This window comes from Choristoneura fumiferana, chromosome 19 (assembly GCF_025370935.1).
Source record: "Choristoneura fumiferana chromosome 19, NRCan_CFum_1, whole genome shotgun sequence".
NCBI classification, from domain to species: Eukaryota; Metazoa; Arthropoda; class Insecta; order Lepidoptera; family Tortricidae; genus Choristoneura; species Choristoneura fumiferana.
Window position 1 is genome coordinate 11,655,119 of NC_133490.1, and position 17,260 is coordinate 11,672,378.

At 38.5% G+C, this 17,260-nt stretch overlaps 1 protein-coding gene across 3 annotated transcripts; it reads left to right on the top strand.

The window, feature by feature from the left end:
* The first annotated feature begins 4,316 nt into the window (after positions 1–4,316).
* On the top strand, positions 4,317–15,887 carry LOC141438854 (uncharacterized). 3 transcript variants are annotated; one of them, XM_074102884.1, is made up of 9 exons: positions 4,317–4,419; positions 6,190–6,276; positions 7,234–7,376; positions 8,196–8,323; positions 10,841–11,016; positions 11,727–11,871; positions 12,699–12,782; positions 13,942–14,073; positions 15,397–15,887. In XM_074102884.1, the coding sequence occupies exons 5-9, from the start codon at positions 10,921–10,923 to the stop codon at positions 15,528–15,530; spliced, it is 591 nt and encodes a 196-aa protein (XP_073958985.1). In that variant the 5' UTR covers positions 4,317–4,419; positions 6,190–6,276; positions 7,234–7,376; positions 8,196–8,323; positions 10,841–10,920; the 3' UTR covers positions 15,531–15,887. The 3 variants fall into 3 exon arrangements, with proteins under 3 accessions (XP_073958985.1, XP_073958984.1, XP_073958983.1); XM_074102883.1 differs by lacking the exon at positions 7,234–7,376 and adding an exon at positions 9,184–9,244; XM_074102882.1 differs by lacking the exon at positions 7,234–7,376.
* Positions 15,888–17,260: the final 1,373 nt, after the last annotated feature.

A 17,260-nucleotide genomic window follows, 5' to 3' on the forward strand; every position in this document is an offset into this window, starting at 1 on the left:
TCCCAGTAGCTACAATACAAATGCATACTCAACATCAATCTTAACTTCTTGTACTAATGTCACACTTATTTTTTAATAACTGCAAAAAGCCTCATCTCGGATAATTGGAAAGGTTGAACAATAAACCTTTAAATATGAGTTTAGAAGATTTCTATTACAAGTAAACATAAATAGATTTGTTAAAAAAATTCAATGTAACAAATAATAATTTATACTGTAGAGGCAGTTACGTGAATTTTTTCTAATAAAAAAAAACAAGAGAGCGGCTTTCGTTGCAAAACAGGTTGATACTTTATTAAAATGATCGGGAAAATTTACATTTTGGAAAATAATTTAGAAACTTTTAATAACAAAAATTTAAATTTAAGTTTGTAATCGACAAATTTGAATCCTATCTTTGCTTTTTTCGAAGTTGAAGTGAAATGAAAGATCAAGTAAAGTGTTAAATATTTGGAATGATCATGAATATAACTAGAAAATAATAATAATCTGTTTCTAAAACAAGGTGCTGGCTGAAAATCAGCGCTGGAGTGTATAGCCAGTGTCCGATTCACAACCGCAATGACACATACTTTCCTACGTGTTGTCTATTTGTACTTAATACTATTGTTGTGTCTTGTGTTGTGAATAAATGTATTTTCTTTCTTTCTTTAAAATTTATATGAAAGATACAATTTCAATATGAAATCATCTGATATGATGATGATTAAATCTCGTTTACTGCCGGCATAAAATGTGTTCGAAAGCAGTTTCATTCAGTCAACAAGAGTTACGCAACGGCTAGGGTTAACAGATCAAGAGCTCTATTTTTGGTTTTATCCGTAGCCATAACTCTCGTACAGTCTGCTGTTAATTTATTTTTAAGTCAGACGTCTACTTCGTAGGCCATGGGGTTCCTGGGAGCGTCAAAGTTCGCATACTCTTCGCTAGTCATACTGTAATTTTTATCCGAATCATCGTTTGTCTAAATTTTTCCCACTGAAACCCACCCACAGTTTTCTGAAATTTTTAAATGGTCATCCTGTAGAAAACTGTAGGTTAGGTTAGATTTGTTTTATAAAAATTCTGAACAATTATTGGATTCAGAGTAAAAAGAGTTATGACAAACGGTCATTCTGACAAACATACATTCGGACTTTGAACAAGTAGGGACGCATTTATTACAACCCTAATACTTCATTAGATTTTGCTCGCATATTACGAACCCTGATTATGACTTTCAACTATTATAATTATGAGCCGATATGGACCCGTGGGACGTAAAATAAGCCGGAATATACGCAATGATCATCAACGTTTTACAAAACAATTAAATCAAATTTTATCATTTAAAGACTAAGAAATCTGGCCGTCTTCAAAACTAGAGTGAATGGGTCAGTAGCGTGTATCAGCCGCCCGGGGCGGAAGAGAATTTTGCCGCCCTCTTGTTTAGGTTTTAGAAAACCACAGTGCCTATACAAGATATCAATACAAACCAATCAAAAACTCCATTCAATTATAGAAAAGGGATGCGTAAAGAAATGCTGAATATGAAATATTATTATTTAGATATTGATCAGCATATATTATTTATTATGGAATTATGCCCTCAAAATTGCGGAAACTACGCTACGCCACTGGAATGGTAATTTGATAGGCAAGTGCGCTCCATCTCAGTTCACATTCTGCGCAGTTAAAAATAAAGTTGTGTTAAATACTTGTATATAGATATAATTTAATAATATTGTAAATCTGTTTAAAAAAATACACCTCGTTGAGTCTCTTGCCGGATTCTTCTCAACAGAGGTTTTTCCGAACCGGTGGTAGATTTTTTTTTGACATTCATAAGTGCTTGTTATAGCCTAAATTGAATAAAGATGTTTTGACTTTGACTTTGGCTTTGAAATCTTCGCTTACCATTAGGCGTGATTGAGATCAAACGCAAGCCTATAATTCTGTATAAAATTGTAAAATGAAGTTCAAAACATATGAAGAACAAGAAATTCGTGTACTCACGCGCACCAGCCCAGGTCTAAAATAGAGAAACAATGTACTAGGAACCAGACTGTTAGGTTGTTTAATAAACTTCCTGTTGAGCTGAAGGGTTTGAGTATCGTACCATATAATATTTTTAAAGATAAGTTAAAACAATTTTTATTGAGAGGTGTTTTTACAGTATTGACGAAATATTTGATGAAATGTATAGATAGAGTACCTATAACTGTTGGATATATATTTTATTTTATTTTCTTGTTAGCTGTAAGACATTCAAACACAATCATGTATTGTTTAATGAATAAATGATGTTTATGACTATAAAAAAATGCAGGCAACTGTACTGTTATGAGAGAGCACAGCGGTCCATGTGGCCCATTGAAGCACCGACTCTGTTTCTAACGCCTGCTAACGTAAACGATAAACGTTTTATACGGTTGCTTGCCGTACAACGTACCTTTTAGCATTACTCATCACTAGGAACCATGGGCATCGCCAGGGGAAGCAGGGAGGAACAGCTGCCCCCCACTAGAGATTCGACTGTACGTCGAAACCGAAACACGAATGAGTTCACTTGCCCACCTCCCCCCCTCTGGGCCATCGGCTGCCGACGCCCGTGCTAACAACCATCGGTATTGAAAAACTACGTGGAAAACACGTCCTGTTAACGCACTCTTAAATTTCGCATTGACCTTTAGAGGCCGGGGGAATAGTAGAAATAAAAACCGGCCAAGAGCGTGTCGGACACGCCTAAGATAGGATTCCGTAGCCGTTACGAAAAAATCAAGTACTTAATATTATTCTAAGAATTTTACATTTTGTATGGAATCTTCCAAGTTTATATTTTATATCTTAGGCAAACTTAGCTGTTATAGTTTTCCTGGTAAGTTTGATATACTTATCTACTATTATCATGAATTAAGAAAATAAACAAACCATTACTTTAGGTTTTAGAGAAGGGGGGGGGGGGGACGCTCGATTTTAATGAAAATTTGCACTTTAAATTCGAATATTTCCCAAACAGATCACTCAATCGAAAAATCGTCTTGCCAACCCCCAAAATGAATTTAAAAGACCTATCCAACGATACCCCACACTATAGGGTTAGTCGAGAAAAAAATTACCCCCACTTAACGTCTATGGGAGGAAGCCTAAAAAAAATTATTTTTACTTTGTTTTTTCCTACTATTTTGTCTGCGTACTTGCTACATTATCCGTGCAAAATTACAGCTTTCTAGCACTGATAGTCTCTGAGCAAAGCCGCGGAGGGACGGACAGACAGACAGACATGGTGAGACTATAAACTATAAACATGTCCCGTCCAAGTAACGCCACAAATCGCAGTAAGGAGTCCCGACTCCCGACTGTAAAAGTTTAAGTTACAGAACAGAGTTTTAGGGCCTGTTTCACCATCCATTGATTAGTGTTAACTGACGGTTAAATGTAATGCCGTCTCCGTCTATTCGAACAAAACAAATAGAGACGGCATCACATTTAACCGTCAGTTAACACTAATCAATGGATGGTGAAACAGCCCCTTAGAGTACCTACGAGTATACTAGACTTTGTTTTTTCCTCTTTGGTTATTGGTTACTAAAGGTTTTATAAGGCAGTCGGGTTGTTGATTTATTAAATATTTTTTTACAATCTCTCCTTCTTAACAAAAATAAAAACGGTTTAATTGTTTTTTTTTCATTCGACTGGATGGCAAACGAGCAAGTGGGTCTCCTGATGGTAAGAGATCACCACCGCCCATAAACATCTGCAACACCAGGGGTATTGCAGACGCGTTGCCAACCTAGAGGCTTAAGATGGGATACCTCACGTGCCAGTAATTTCACCGGCTGTCTTACTCTCCACGCCGAAACACAACAGTGCAAGCACTGCTGCTTCACGGCAGGATTAGCGAGCAAGATGGTGGTAGCAATCCGGGTGGATCTTGCACAAGATCCTACCACCTGCATTGATGGAGTATTTACTTCATCCTTTACAGCTCGTCATACTCTATTTGTATTTTATTCGTTTACAACATAAGTAAGGAACCGTCTATCTGCTCTCAACCATGGCCCAGGACGCGGGCGTCCGCGACCGCCCTCCCGACACCCACCTCGCACTGCTCACAATTCCAGAAAGTTGACGAGTTTAAAGGTTTCATCCCTTTCACAAAAGAGCTGACAAAATTCAAATTTAACTCCCCACTGGCTTTCAACTCTGAACTCTACGTTATAAAAGCGAAATTCCACAACAAATATTACAAAGTTTGAGAAAATACTTTTTGCAGGGCACTAAAACCTTTTTAAGCCGAACACTACTTAACTTTTTCTAAAACTGGCCAGCGACAGATTCAAACCGGTTCTTTTTGACGACTTATCAAAATCTTCCGTCAAACCACACACCCAAAAAACACAAAATTAACAATATAAAATCCCTCAAGATCGAGCATAGGTGAGTATCGCAGCTAGCTGTAGCGAGGAATTTGACCTGAACCAATCGAAGTAGGGTTATGTTAGGTAGGGGTCCGATTTCAGGGTCTCCTGGATTTGCCGACATGTAGTTTCGGCTACCATGGATCTGGTGCGAACTGCTTTCCTGGTGAAACTCATTGCATTGCTGGTTGTTGCGAGCTGCGGACATCACAGATGTGTTAAGACAGACTCTAGCTTCCTGACGCCTTGCCCAGACTGAAAACGGTGAGTTCTGGCTCATGTTTTGACAGTAACACGCTAACAGTGATTTGTCTTCAATTAATTTTGCAATTCAATTAGAACCAAAACACTTAGATTAGTTCGTAACTGCTTGCCCCTTGAAAAATTCGGGTTTAAAATAAACATGAAAATTTGTTTAGCTTATATATTTGAGGTTTGGTGTGACCTTTTATATTGAGGTGAAAGTTATTACTTGAACTCAATTATCTATCTAACTTGAATGTACCAAAAATAAATAAATAAACTTTTAACCTAACTAGGTAAATTATCTAAGGATTGGCTAATGCTTTTAGAGTCGAACATTAAGAAACCTCGCACCCCTTTGTCTCAAAGTTATAACCGCTACCAGTATAAGTATTGACACTCCCTATTACCACCACTGGTAGACTGGTAGGCGATTATAGCGAGAGTCAAGCGCGAGTGTCGAAGCTGTAGCGAAGCAAATATTAACTACGAAGGGTATCCGTTCATTTCGCAACTAACTTTTGGCAACTTGATTCATTTCGCAGCTTTTCATTACGCATACTCTAAAATTGTAAATATTTCAGGATTTATTTCAGGGCCATCGAATACCCTTTAGGTTAGGTTAGGTTAGTTGTATAAAAATCCTTAAATATTTACAGTTTCAGAAATATTAAGCAGTTGCAAAATAAAAAGTTGCGAATTGAATCAGGTTGCCAAACGTTAGTTGCGAAACATTAGTGAACCATTACGTAGTTCTCTACCCCGTAGTAAGCTCCGGGGAGCTGGGGACATGCAGCTAAGTTTTTTGGCTAGTCAGAGTCCGGCATTGTCTGGACCCTCGCTTCCCATTCGTCCATAAGATTTTTCCCGACTGCGTACGCCCTATAAAACACCTCATATAAAATTAAAAAACCTAAAAGAAGTAACCAAGAGCAAATACATGTCTTTGAGCCTTAAGACGATTCGACCAAAAAAACGTTGCCGCTACTGAGCTTTGATTTGATCTACCGTTTGTATTGTTGCAGCTCCTCACAATGGCTAAACTCAATCACAACTTATACGTGTTCCTCTTGGCCTTCATTTCTGTGGCCATCATTTTATGCTGTGGCGGTGGCAAGAAGATACCGTGTACAGGCAAAGCGCCGTGCCGCCGCGGCCCTTACCGAAACTAAAGCTAATTTAACCTTATCAATGTTTTAACCTTTTCAATTACATATTTAACCTTACCAAGATCGCTCACGCTTACACGCTTACTAACAGCAAACTCTCCATCGTTATTCTCGATCGCGAATAATGACGATAAAATGTAAAATATTTATCCACATAATTCACATGTAAATTCTTTGATAAGTCATAAAATGTGCCAATAAAAATATGTAAAATTAACACACTCTTTGATTTAACGTAGTGTTTAGAAATTCTGCGCGAAAAGTATTGGTTTGGGTCAAATTCCACCTCGTATGTTGTTAGTTTTAACCTTTGTTTTTTAGTTTTAGTTTAGCTTGTAAGTTGGTGGAACGACTCAAATCATTATTTTTCGTTGCAGGACAAGCGTGTGGAGACATGGCAGTGGTATTTAAATAATTAGCGAAACAAACGGGGCAGCGAAAATAAATCTGCGACAGTTCGACTTGTAAGTACCTTTATCTTTTTAGTTATAACCAAAGGTCGGAAAACATGTATAATTTTTAACCCCGGACGCAAAGAGGGGTGCTATATTATAAGTTTCACCGCTATGTGTGTCTGTCTGTCTGTCTGTGGCACCGTAGCTCCTAAACGAGTGGACCAATTTGAATGCAGTTTTTTTTTGAAATCAGGATTTCCAGCGATGGTTCTTAGACAAAAGATATTGAACTTTGAAGTGACAAAGTCGGCGGTTTTACTACTTTTTGTTGGTTTAGTTATAAAGCAAAATCCCTTTTTCGTACAGTGGAGATTAACAATGTTTTAATAATAGATAACCATAAACCGAACGGAGTTTTCCGTCACATGTTTTTCAACCTTATGAATGGAATAAAGAAATAGATAATATGAAAACAAATTCAATAATTTGCTTGCTTTAGTAATAGTAGATAAGTAGTCTTTAAAAAAATAGTACAGAATATCTGACCAGATGCATGGACAGTTGAAGTCAAGATATCTTCATACTTTACTATCTTGTCGCTGTCACTTCTTGTTGAACTATTGTATAAAACTGTCAGAAGGCATACAGTGACGTCTTGACGACCGGATGGCTAAGTGGTTAGAGAACCTGACTACGAAGTTTGAGGTCCTGGGTTCGAATCCCGGCCGGGGCAGATATTTGTGTGAATAACATATATAAGTATATAAGTATGTTTATCCGTTGCCTAGAATCCATAGTACAAGCTTTGCTTAGTTTGGGACTAGGTCAATTGGTGTCAAATGTCCCATGATATTTATTTATTTATTTATTTAGTGACAAGGTACTAAAGTTTAAAGATATTGTTGACCTCGACAGGACATGCGAACTTACTACTTGAAGCAAAGTTGAATATTATAAATTCAAAGATAGCATTATTTTCCTAACGGAGCTGGCACTATGTTCTGTTGATATTCAACTTTGTTTCAGAGTATGAAGCTGGATTTGGGCTGGCTGCTTCTGCTGTTAGCTGGTGTGCTGGTCAGCATTCTGGGGGGCGCTGAGGGTTGCCGTAAGAAGGTCATACACTGCGGGAAAAAGCCGAAGCCGCCTTGCAAATAAGTTTGCCCAAAGTACTGGATGTTAAAACTTTTAACCTTTCAACTTCCGCCGGCTACCGGGGAAGTCAGCGAAAAAAGTTCTGTCAACATCAGATGACGTGAAACAAGCACACCACGGCAAGCCAAGCCATGCACCCGCGAGACTTAGCGGAGCCCAGTCGCTACCTCTTGACAAAGTGGTCGAGATCGTCCATTGAAGATTTAGTAAATCTTCATGCGGATTAAGTTTTTTAAATTGACCAAACACCATCGAGCAAACCATTTTTTAATCCCCAACGCAAAAAGAGGGGTGTTATAAGTTTGACCGCTATATGCGTCTGTCTGCCTGTGTGTCTGTCTGTCTGTCTGTGGCATCGTGGCTCTTAAACGGGTAGACCGATTTGAATGCGGTTTTTTTTATTTGAAAGCAGATTTTCTAGCAATGGTTCTTAGACATGTTTCATCAAAATCTGTCCAGCCGTTTTTGAGATATTGAATTTTGAAGTGACAAAGCCGGGGGTTTTCCAACTTTTTATTGATTAGGTTATATAGAGTCCAAACTAATGATCATATTGATCATTATACCTACTCGCCGGTGCGATGGAGATACGATCATTAAATTATAGTATCATCAGACTAAGGACCTGCATTCGTATCATTATGATGAGGTTCCCGAACATTTTTTTTCTCATCTATAGACCACTTTGCTACATTACTACTAAGTATATTCCCAAAATGTCATTCTTTTAAGCCAACGTAGACGGACCCCGTCTGGTTTCCCGTAGACCCCTGGACCGCTCTGTGAACCTCTGGTCTAGCTCTTCACTATTACAGTCCGTTGGTGTCTCCCAGGTGTGATGTCATGGAAACAGCCGTCGTCCAGGAGCTGATCGTTCTGGTAGTGACGCTGGTGTTGTCCTACCTCGAATCTTGCTTCGCCTGCCAGTAACCCTGCAGCTGGTGCCAGCAAACCCCTCAAAGTAAATGCTTCTCGTGATTTTCACCCTGTTACAGCACCTGGGACTTGTCACCCTAACAAAACGAGTAATAATTGTCTCGACGTTTTAAGTTTCACATTAGTAGTCACATTGCAGTGGCCGTGGTCACGAGTTGACTGAAGCCGTATGCTTAGTAGCGCAAGTCTTTCCAACCACCCACACTTGATTAACACTAAATACAGGTGCCGGCCGATACTACTTGTAATCATATAAGTAATCAAGTGCGGGCAGTTTAAAATACTCGCGCTGCTAAGCATAAGTGCCCTACACTTCAGTTTCCCTACAGTCGCGACCACAGCTACAGCAATATGGCTGAACGTCGAGGTAAACATTACTAGTCTTGTTAGCGTGATGACTCCCGGGTGCTGTAATAGTTCTGAATGCTTCTATTGACATGGTGCTACTATGTAACTCTCCAGTCTTTTAAGTCATCAAGCCTACACGTAAGTAATTTAGGCAACCCGGTGGAAATCTCTTGCGACGCCACATCACTCTTAACCCTAGACCGTGGAAATCTAGCTGAAACTTGTCTGCGATGGAACTCTAGCGTACCCGATTGCAAGTGAGTGAAACCGATGATGTAGGTAACTTACTGGTTTAGTAATAGCATGTCCACTCTGGTCTCGAATAGCCATAAAATGTACTTGTCCGAAAAAACAGAAACTGGAAGAGAATTCCATTTGTTAGTGGTCCACATAAAAAACTTAACTGTTGCCAGCTAATTCGTATGCGAAGAATTCGTTAGTCACACGCCCTCGGGCCACAAAAGATTCCTGTGCACACTGTTCAAAATGTGTCCAGTAAAAGACCGACCAACACGCTATTTTTCGACGATGTTTTAGGCTCTAGCTTGACGTCGACCATCGCTGCATCACCAGTGTCTACGGGCTCTGCACTCCGTAGGTGGGTAATTATTTGAGGTGTAAGATAAATGTTACAGAAATAAAAACACACATTTTGATGTGGTCTGTTTTATTTTGAACATAAGGATATGTACCGATAAGATGCTTTATATTATAAGAGATCGATAAAGTTTGTTTTGGTTAAAAAAAGCAAAAATCCAATTTTAACGGTAACGAAAATGAGCATCGAGACCACGAAAAAGAACATTTTGTTTATTTTAAAATCTTATAATTGTACTATTTGAATGAAAATCCGATCATAATGAGAAAACGAATAAGCATTATTTAAATAATCAGGTATCAACAGAAATAGATAATCGATATCTATATAAAAAAAATTAAAACTTGACCACGAAAATGACGACTTCAAATTGTCATTTTTGTAACCTTTTAAATACTATCTAGAAATTACTTAATTAAAGTAAGATTAATAACTTCAACTCACAAACCAAAACAGTTTTCAATACCTTCCCCCCCGTGCAGGTCTACGGTAAACCAGAACGAAATTATGTTACAACGAAACAACACAACAAAATGCTCCTCTAAATGACGAAGTTTTCTTTTAATATTTAGATATATACATTTCACACGTACATTCAGGGCAAAATAATTCTTGAACCTCTCGCCAGTTAACAAAATTGGCGACGCACTGGTCATAATTCCTATAACCACACCTGGAGCAAATGGTGTTGACGGTCAACCATTCTTCGTTTAAATCAATTAAATCAATAACGGCATAAACGATTACACTGTAAAAAGCAGAAAATTCTATAAAAAGTGTTCTGTATTTTTTCTACTTGTAGGGAAAATCATCTTTTTCGTGGTCTTTAATCAGTTTCGTGGCCCATAGGACCACGAAATTGAAAAGCTCTTACTTTCGCGGCTCTGCAGTAAATATCCTATAGATTTGAAGCAAATGAAATCAATATTGAATAACTTAACTGCAAATGACACAGCACCAGTAAAACATTATATTTATTTACCCAATACTTACCAAGTCGCAACCGTAACGAAAATGACGCTCGATCTTTGACGCAAATCTAACTGAACCTTTATTACATTAATTATAGATAAATAATTATGACTTGCGATAAACATTATACTTTATATTGACGCAGTCTTATTTTCAAAGTTCCTTTTAGTTAAAAAAGGATTTACAGGAGGTTTGACCTCTTTTTTTTTTGTTTAAAATATACTTCATAAGTGTGGCTAAGAAAATGATGGTGTATTTTGGAACAACGGGAAATGTAGAAAAAAATAGTCTTATCAATGTACTATTTTTTTTATGTTTGCATGCATGGTATATCATATTATGAACATTCAATCCATGTTTTAAAAAGCAAGTTTTTCTATACCTTGTATTTTTTACAATACTACAAAGTAATCAGGGATAATCCAAACCTGACCACGTAACTGACTTTTGTGCAGAAAATTTAAGTTATTGTGGAAAAAAAGATAAAATAGAATAAAATGTATTTACCACAAGTTTCAGTGATAATATCCTAAGGAACTTAAAAACAATAAACGATATATTTCTAATTTTATAACTGAAAATTTGAGTCTGAACACAATTGAACCTCTCGAAATAATAACCCAGGTACTCTACTGAATCTAATGATGGCAGCAGATTTCGGGGAGTCGACTACCTGAATCGCTCCACGAGAACGGACTTAGACAATGGTGCCTTTCGAGATCTTGCTCAGGATCGTCCTAGCCTGTGCACTATTTGTATATTCATTTATTTTCGGAGAACTAACAGCTGTAAATTACAGAGTAAGTTAATTCTATACCTAGTACCTATCTAAAAATAAAGACAAATTATATATAAGATTCTTTCAGCAGTTATTGAGGCAGAAGCTGGGTACTGGAACTCTATGATAGAAAAAACACAACCTAGCCGTGCTTGATCTCGTTTATGTTCAAATATATATATATTTTTTATTCGACTGGATGGCAAACGAGCAAGTGGGTCTCCTGATGGTAAGAGATCACCACCGCCCATAAACATCTGCAACACCAGGGGTATTGCAGATGCGTTGCCAACCTAGAGGCCTAAGATGGGATACCTCAAGTGCCAGTAATTTCACCGGCTGTCTTACTCTCCACGCCGAAACACAACAGTGCAAGCACTGCTGCTTCACGGCAGGATTAGCGAGCAAGATGGTGGTAGCAATCCGGGCGGACCTTGCACAAGGTCCTACCACCTGCAAAAAACAAAAAAAAATTGTTTAAATATAGATTAAACAGATGGTCAAAGTAATGATAGACTTGTTTCACTGTGCTGCGCCCAAGGCCATAGAAATACAAATGTCTTGTAGTTAAGCATAATATTCAGTCGTGCATGCAGTACCTACATTAATAACCTAGTCTAAAAAGTTATTAAACTGCCACGCGTATACCTATATTTTCCATTACCTGAGCCAGAGCATTACCATACAGTTTAACATGAAAGCAGGCTTACTTGAATTATTCAGTTTCGGCAGGTTCCGAGCCGCCATGCCGTTCCTGAACGAGTTCGTGCTGCTATTCCTCCACATCGCGGTGTCCCTGTTCGACCTGACCCACGGCTGCCAGGGTCGCTCGCGCCGCCCCCCACAGGATCGGAAGGTCAAGGTCTATATGAACAAGGTCAGTGCATTTGGAATTATTTCCTATTAGTAAGTAGATATGATATGCTGCTATGCTTGGGGTTTCTCTACGGGATCGAATCAGAAATGAGGAGATACGTAGAAGAATAATGGTCACCGCCATAGCCAAGCGAATTAGCTCGTTGAAGTGGCAATGAGCAGGCCATATGGCACGGAGAACAGATGGTCGTTGGGGCCGCAAAGTTCTCGAGTGGAGACCGCGGATCGGCAAGCGCAGCGTAGGACGTCCACCAACGAGATGGACGGATGACCTGGTTAAAGTCGCGGGATCACGATGGATGCAAGCCGCTTCCAACCGAGGCAACTGGAGGTCTATGGGGGAGGCCTATGTCCAACTGTGGACGTCCTACGACTGATATGATGATGATGACGAGTAAGTAGATAGGTTTAGTGGAAGTATCCACTTCAGATTGTTCGCTGTAGTAGATACCTATAGATTTAGTGGAACTAGGCGTCAGATAGTTTTTTTTTATACAACGTGCAGGAGCGTATTTAGGGGCAAAGGGGCCATGACTCGCAAGCTGCAAGGGGCGGCAAAGCCACCATTCCAGTTTTTTTTTCATAATGAAATTACTTTATGTTCACCTAATGGGGCGGCAAAGCTAACTGGCCCGGGCCGGGACGTCAAATCTTTAAATACCTACGCCTCTGGCAACGTGACTATTCTCTGGATAGTGACCGAAATTTCGAGTAGGTACAGTTCCTTCTCAGGAATGTTCTAATAGGTATTGCAAATTATTTAATTAGATGATTATAAAAAAATAAAAGTATTTAAAATTAATTTTATACTCAAAACTTTTTTTTCAGCCTATCCAAAGAGCAACAGTCAGACCCTGATTTTTACCAAGTTTGACGTTACCACGATTAGCCAAGAGAAAAGCTTACCCACAGGTACGGGTACAGTCAAGTATATAAACTTGTGAGCAAAAACTTGATCAAAAATACTTATCTGAACGCGACTCTATTGTTAACGGCGTAGAAGCGTGTTCAGATATTTTCGATCAAATTTTTGCTCACAAGTTTATGAACTCGACTGTACATTCCCATGAAAAATCACAATTTACTGCGAACGAGTGGGTTCATTGTTTCTTATTTGTATTATAAGGATCAACCACAACTGTGAATGCAAGGACTTGTCGTGCATCACGTTTTTATCGCGTATTGTCCACAATCCTGCGGGGCTGCCTTTTTGACGCTATTTGATACGAGAGTGAGAGGGATGGTCCGATACGAACTTCGAATTTCGGAGTAGGCCCTCTGGTCAATGTTGGCGCAATACCCAATGATGTAGGTAGGCAATCCATGTATCTTCTGAGCCGGTGCTTATTTTTTATATACAGTACGCTAGCACTTGCGATGCTAAACTGTATAGCAGGGGTGGCCAACTTGTAGACCCAAGATCTACTGTTTACTGACGAAACCCTGTGCGATCTACCAATCACCTACATACTTTTTGAAATCTTAAATAAAATAACATAAGTAGTTCAGTACGAGTATGTATTTATATTTTTTCCTTGTCGCGATCGACTGGACTAATAGTCGCGATCGACTGGTTGGCCACCCCTGCTGTATAGGATCGATCAGCCAGTGCTCATACGCCACGTTTTAACTACTTTTTTTTATTTTTATTTATTGATTTTGCGTGTAGCCGACGTTTAAAGCAATAGCAGAGAAAAAGTCGGCGCTCGCGTGGTTGGAGTGCATGATCTGGTCAAAGACATCGGTTACATATCCATACCGTATTTTACCAATATTGTATTGTACTGTACAAATTTAAAGTTGTATTGTATATAAATTTAAAGTTGTACATATTGTATTGTACAAATTTAAAGTTGGGGGGTTTCAACGACTCTATTTTATATATTTTTAATCTAAATGCGTCCGTACTCTACTGCACCTGTGCCACGACTGACAAACGTCACATAAGTAGTGTGTGACAACGCTCTACGAAGCCGAAATTAGCCGAGTCTCTTTTCAAAGACCGATGTGCATATTATTATCTTTATCGCCGGGTACTGTAACCGATGTCAAAGTGGTAATGTGTTGGCAGACGATGAGGTTCGTGAAGAGGTTGATGCTGCTGATGTTGGCGGCGCTGTTGCTGGCGCAGCTGGCTGGCGGCTGCCGGCGCGGGCGCCCCGACAGCGGCGAAGAGCGGAAAGTCACGATCGTATTGAACCAGGTATTGATCTATAAGTCACCTGATCGTAAAATCTAGATCATGAAATTCCTAGTTAGCAATAGCTAATTTCTTGACAAAACTGATTTCTTGTATATTTTGTGACGGGACAACTTTTTGAGAAATACTCTTAATCATAATCATTTATTTGCCATATTATGTACATAAGTATACATGCAAATACATATAAATTGAAGTCGGTCTTATAAGTACACTCGTTCCGGCGTTCTATCATTCACATCGGATTGACGAATATTATTCAAAACATTTTGATTTTTATCAGCCTGTACCATCAGTCCGTCAAGGGAGCGCCAAAGTTCGCATACTCTTCGCTAGTCATACCGTAATTTTAGTCCGAGTCATCGTTTGTCATAATTTTAAAATTTCTTCCCAGATAACTAGTTTTTTAATGGGAAAATTTTTTTCCTGCACGATAACCAGCTCTGGTCTGGTAGTTTACGGAGAGTAAACATTTTTTCCCAGACAACTAGTTTTTTAATGCCAGACCAGAGCTGGTTATCATGCAGGAATAAATCCTTCCTGTTAAAAAACTAGTTATCTGGGAAGATTTTTTTTCCTTCCTGGCTGCTGGTTAGCTAACTTGGTTATCTGTGAGGAACAAAGGAAAATCACGTAGATCCGTCGCTACCTTTCGACGTGAAAGACGGATAAACATATACAAACACACACACTTTCGCATTTATAATATTAATATTTTTAAGGGGCTGTTTCACCATCCATTGATTAGTGTTAACTGACAGTTAAATGTGATGCCGTCTCCGTCTATTCGAACAAAACAAATAGAGACGGCATCGCATTTAACCGTCAGTTAACACTCATCAATGGATGGTAAAACAGCCCCTAAATGTTGTTTTAGTGCTCTGAAAATTAACACTGATTCGACAGTTTTGATATATTTTGATAGTTTTCATCACACTTGCTCGTAAATAGTGTCGTAACATGCAGGCTGCCTTGGTTGCAACCCCCCAAATAAAACCCTCGACCTTAATGTGCTTGTCATGAAACCCGTGGTCGGTAAATGAGTCATTGCCCGTACTAATTTTCATGTCATGAAGCCCAAGGTCGGCAATTTTTGATAAAATATTAGTTTTTCTTTTACAAATATACAATTTTACTCGCAAATGTGATGAAAAACATTGTATGTCGCACGGGCGGTACTAGAATTACGAACATCGACTCATTAAAGCCCTCAGACTTCGACTTCAGGCTTCTAATAGACTCTCGTTGGTAATTCCTTATTTACCGCCCTTAAGACACAATGTACTATTACATAACCATTATAGATTATCTTTATCTTGTTACCAGAGTCGGCACGGTTGCATTGGGAGGAAAACAATATAACAACCAGGTTATCTGACGACTCGGCGGCGGCTTTTTATTGCAGGAAATGTAATAATCTTATTCCTCCGTCCGAAAGCCAGTACAGTATAGCAAGTTAACAGACTCTAAAATACTCTAAATTGTGTTGACGCATATAAATTTGCTTACATTGTAATGTTTGTTCTTATAATCAAGGAAAGTTTCGAAATGCAGTGGTATCTGAAGAGGTAGGCAAATTTTATGTATCGACAATACTGACTTATACACTACTTATAGTAGCGTTTCGTTTGTTATTGAAATCTATATTTAATTTAGTTAATTTTTGTATCTATTTCATTGTTTGCAAATTTTAATAATTTGTGTAAAACGACAGGATTTTATCCTACTATATGAATGCTGAATAATCTAACGTACCACGTCGTGTTTAGATGTTGAAAAAGGAAAAAAAAATAAAGGAACTTTTTTTTTAAATAAAAGCTAATTATTATAAAAATTGTTTATTTCATACCTATTTAAAAATTACTTACAATATTATAAATGAATACAATTTCAATACATAGCAATAAAATAATGCCAGCTCTAGGCTGTACTATGGCTACGTTACAACTAGTTATATTACAAGTGGAAGAATGCCATGTCTATGTTTCTAAGTCTGCCTATAGATCACTTCAAACTGCATGACTCATCTGAAACTATACTTCAATAGAGTACTACATAAAAAAAAACTACAAAAAAGGTATATCACGATATCCGTCCCTTTCCATCTCATATGATATAGAAAGAGGGGAGAATGAGATGGTGAATTCCATCGTGAGCGCCTGCGAGTAAAACAATAAACCTTCTGGTTAATAAAGTATTCGCTGACAGTTGATAGAAAAACAAGGGATTCCTCTAAACAGTGTACTAAAAGAATAACAATAATTCAAAAACTACAAAACAGAAAACAACACGTGTCCCACATGACACACTTAAGCGCATTTCTGAACGAAATGGCAAGATGGCCGCGCGTTTTACAACAACTAATACCTGGTACCACGAAACTCAATGCGCGCGGCGACAAGCGACGTCCGTCATACAGTTTGCGATAATTTAGCGACAGTCGCTATTCTGAAGCATTATGATAATACTATCAAACCGTATTTGACCCAAAATATCTCTGACGGATATCGTGATATTGGTAAAAAAATAACATGAGAACTTAGACAACCGTTCAACATGTATTCAACACGTGTCTGTTTATAGAAAACCGTTATTGAAGGAAAGAAGGAACACCACAAAGTACAGTCAGCAGAAGCGGCTAAACAAACGGAAGAGTCTAGTTTGAAGACATAATCTCCTTTAGCTAGTAACTAGAGCAAGAGCAGTCTTGATTTTTTGACCTACTCGTTCGTTTATATTATATCGACTATATCTACGCGAGTCATGCAGTTTGAAGTCATAATCTCTAATAAATCAAATTGCTAGAAATCTGCTTAACGCATACGTGTCGTCATCGGCACAGAGAACGTACTACACACGTTATAATGCCAAACGCTACTAACTTTAACAAAAAGGCTATTGCACATTGTTCGGACGACTATATGAACCAGACGCAGTAACTCTTAACGCATTCACTGCTACCTGACTTCCACAGGTGCCACCGACCCACATGTGCGTTCAAAATGTATGAATAATTATGACAGCGGCACTGGGCGAAGTTCCGAAAACGCATATGTGCGTCGGTGGCAGTGAATGCGTTAACGACTTTAGGCGTCATTATATCAGTACACATTTGAAAAAGCTAGAGCTCAAATGAAAATGAGTTTCACGTTTGAGTGGAGAGCTTTTTGCTTTGCTTTTTTGCTTGATA

What these genes read in the sequence shown, in the direction of transcription:
- LOC141438854 (XM_074102884.1), top strand. Translation starts at nt 10,921, where the DNA reads ATGGTGCCTTTCGAGATCTTGCTCAGGATCGTCCTAGCCTGTGCACTA. An exon ending in TAACAGCTGTAAATTACAGA is followed by an intron (nt 11,017 to 11,726) that starts GTAAGTTAATTC and finishes CAGTTTCGGCAG; the next exon opens with GTTCCGAGCCGCCATGCCGT. An exon ending in TCACGATCGTATTGAACCAG is followed by an intron (nt 14,074 to 15,396) that starts GTATTGATCTAT and finishes TCTTGTTACCAG; the next exon opens with AGTCGGCACGGTTGCATTGG.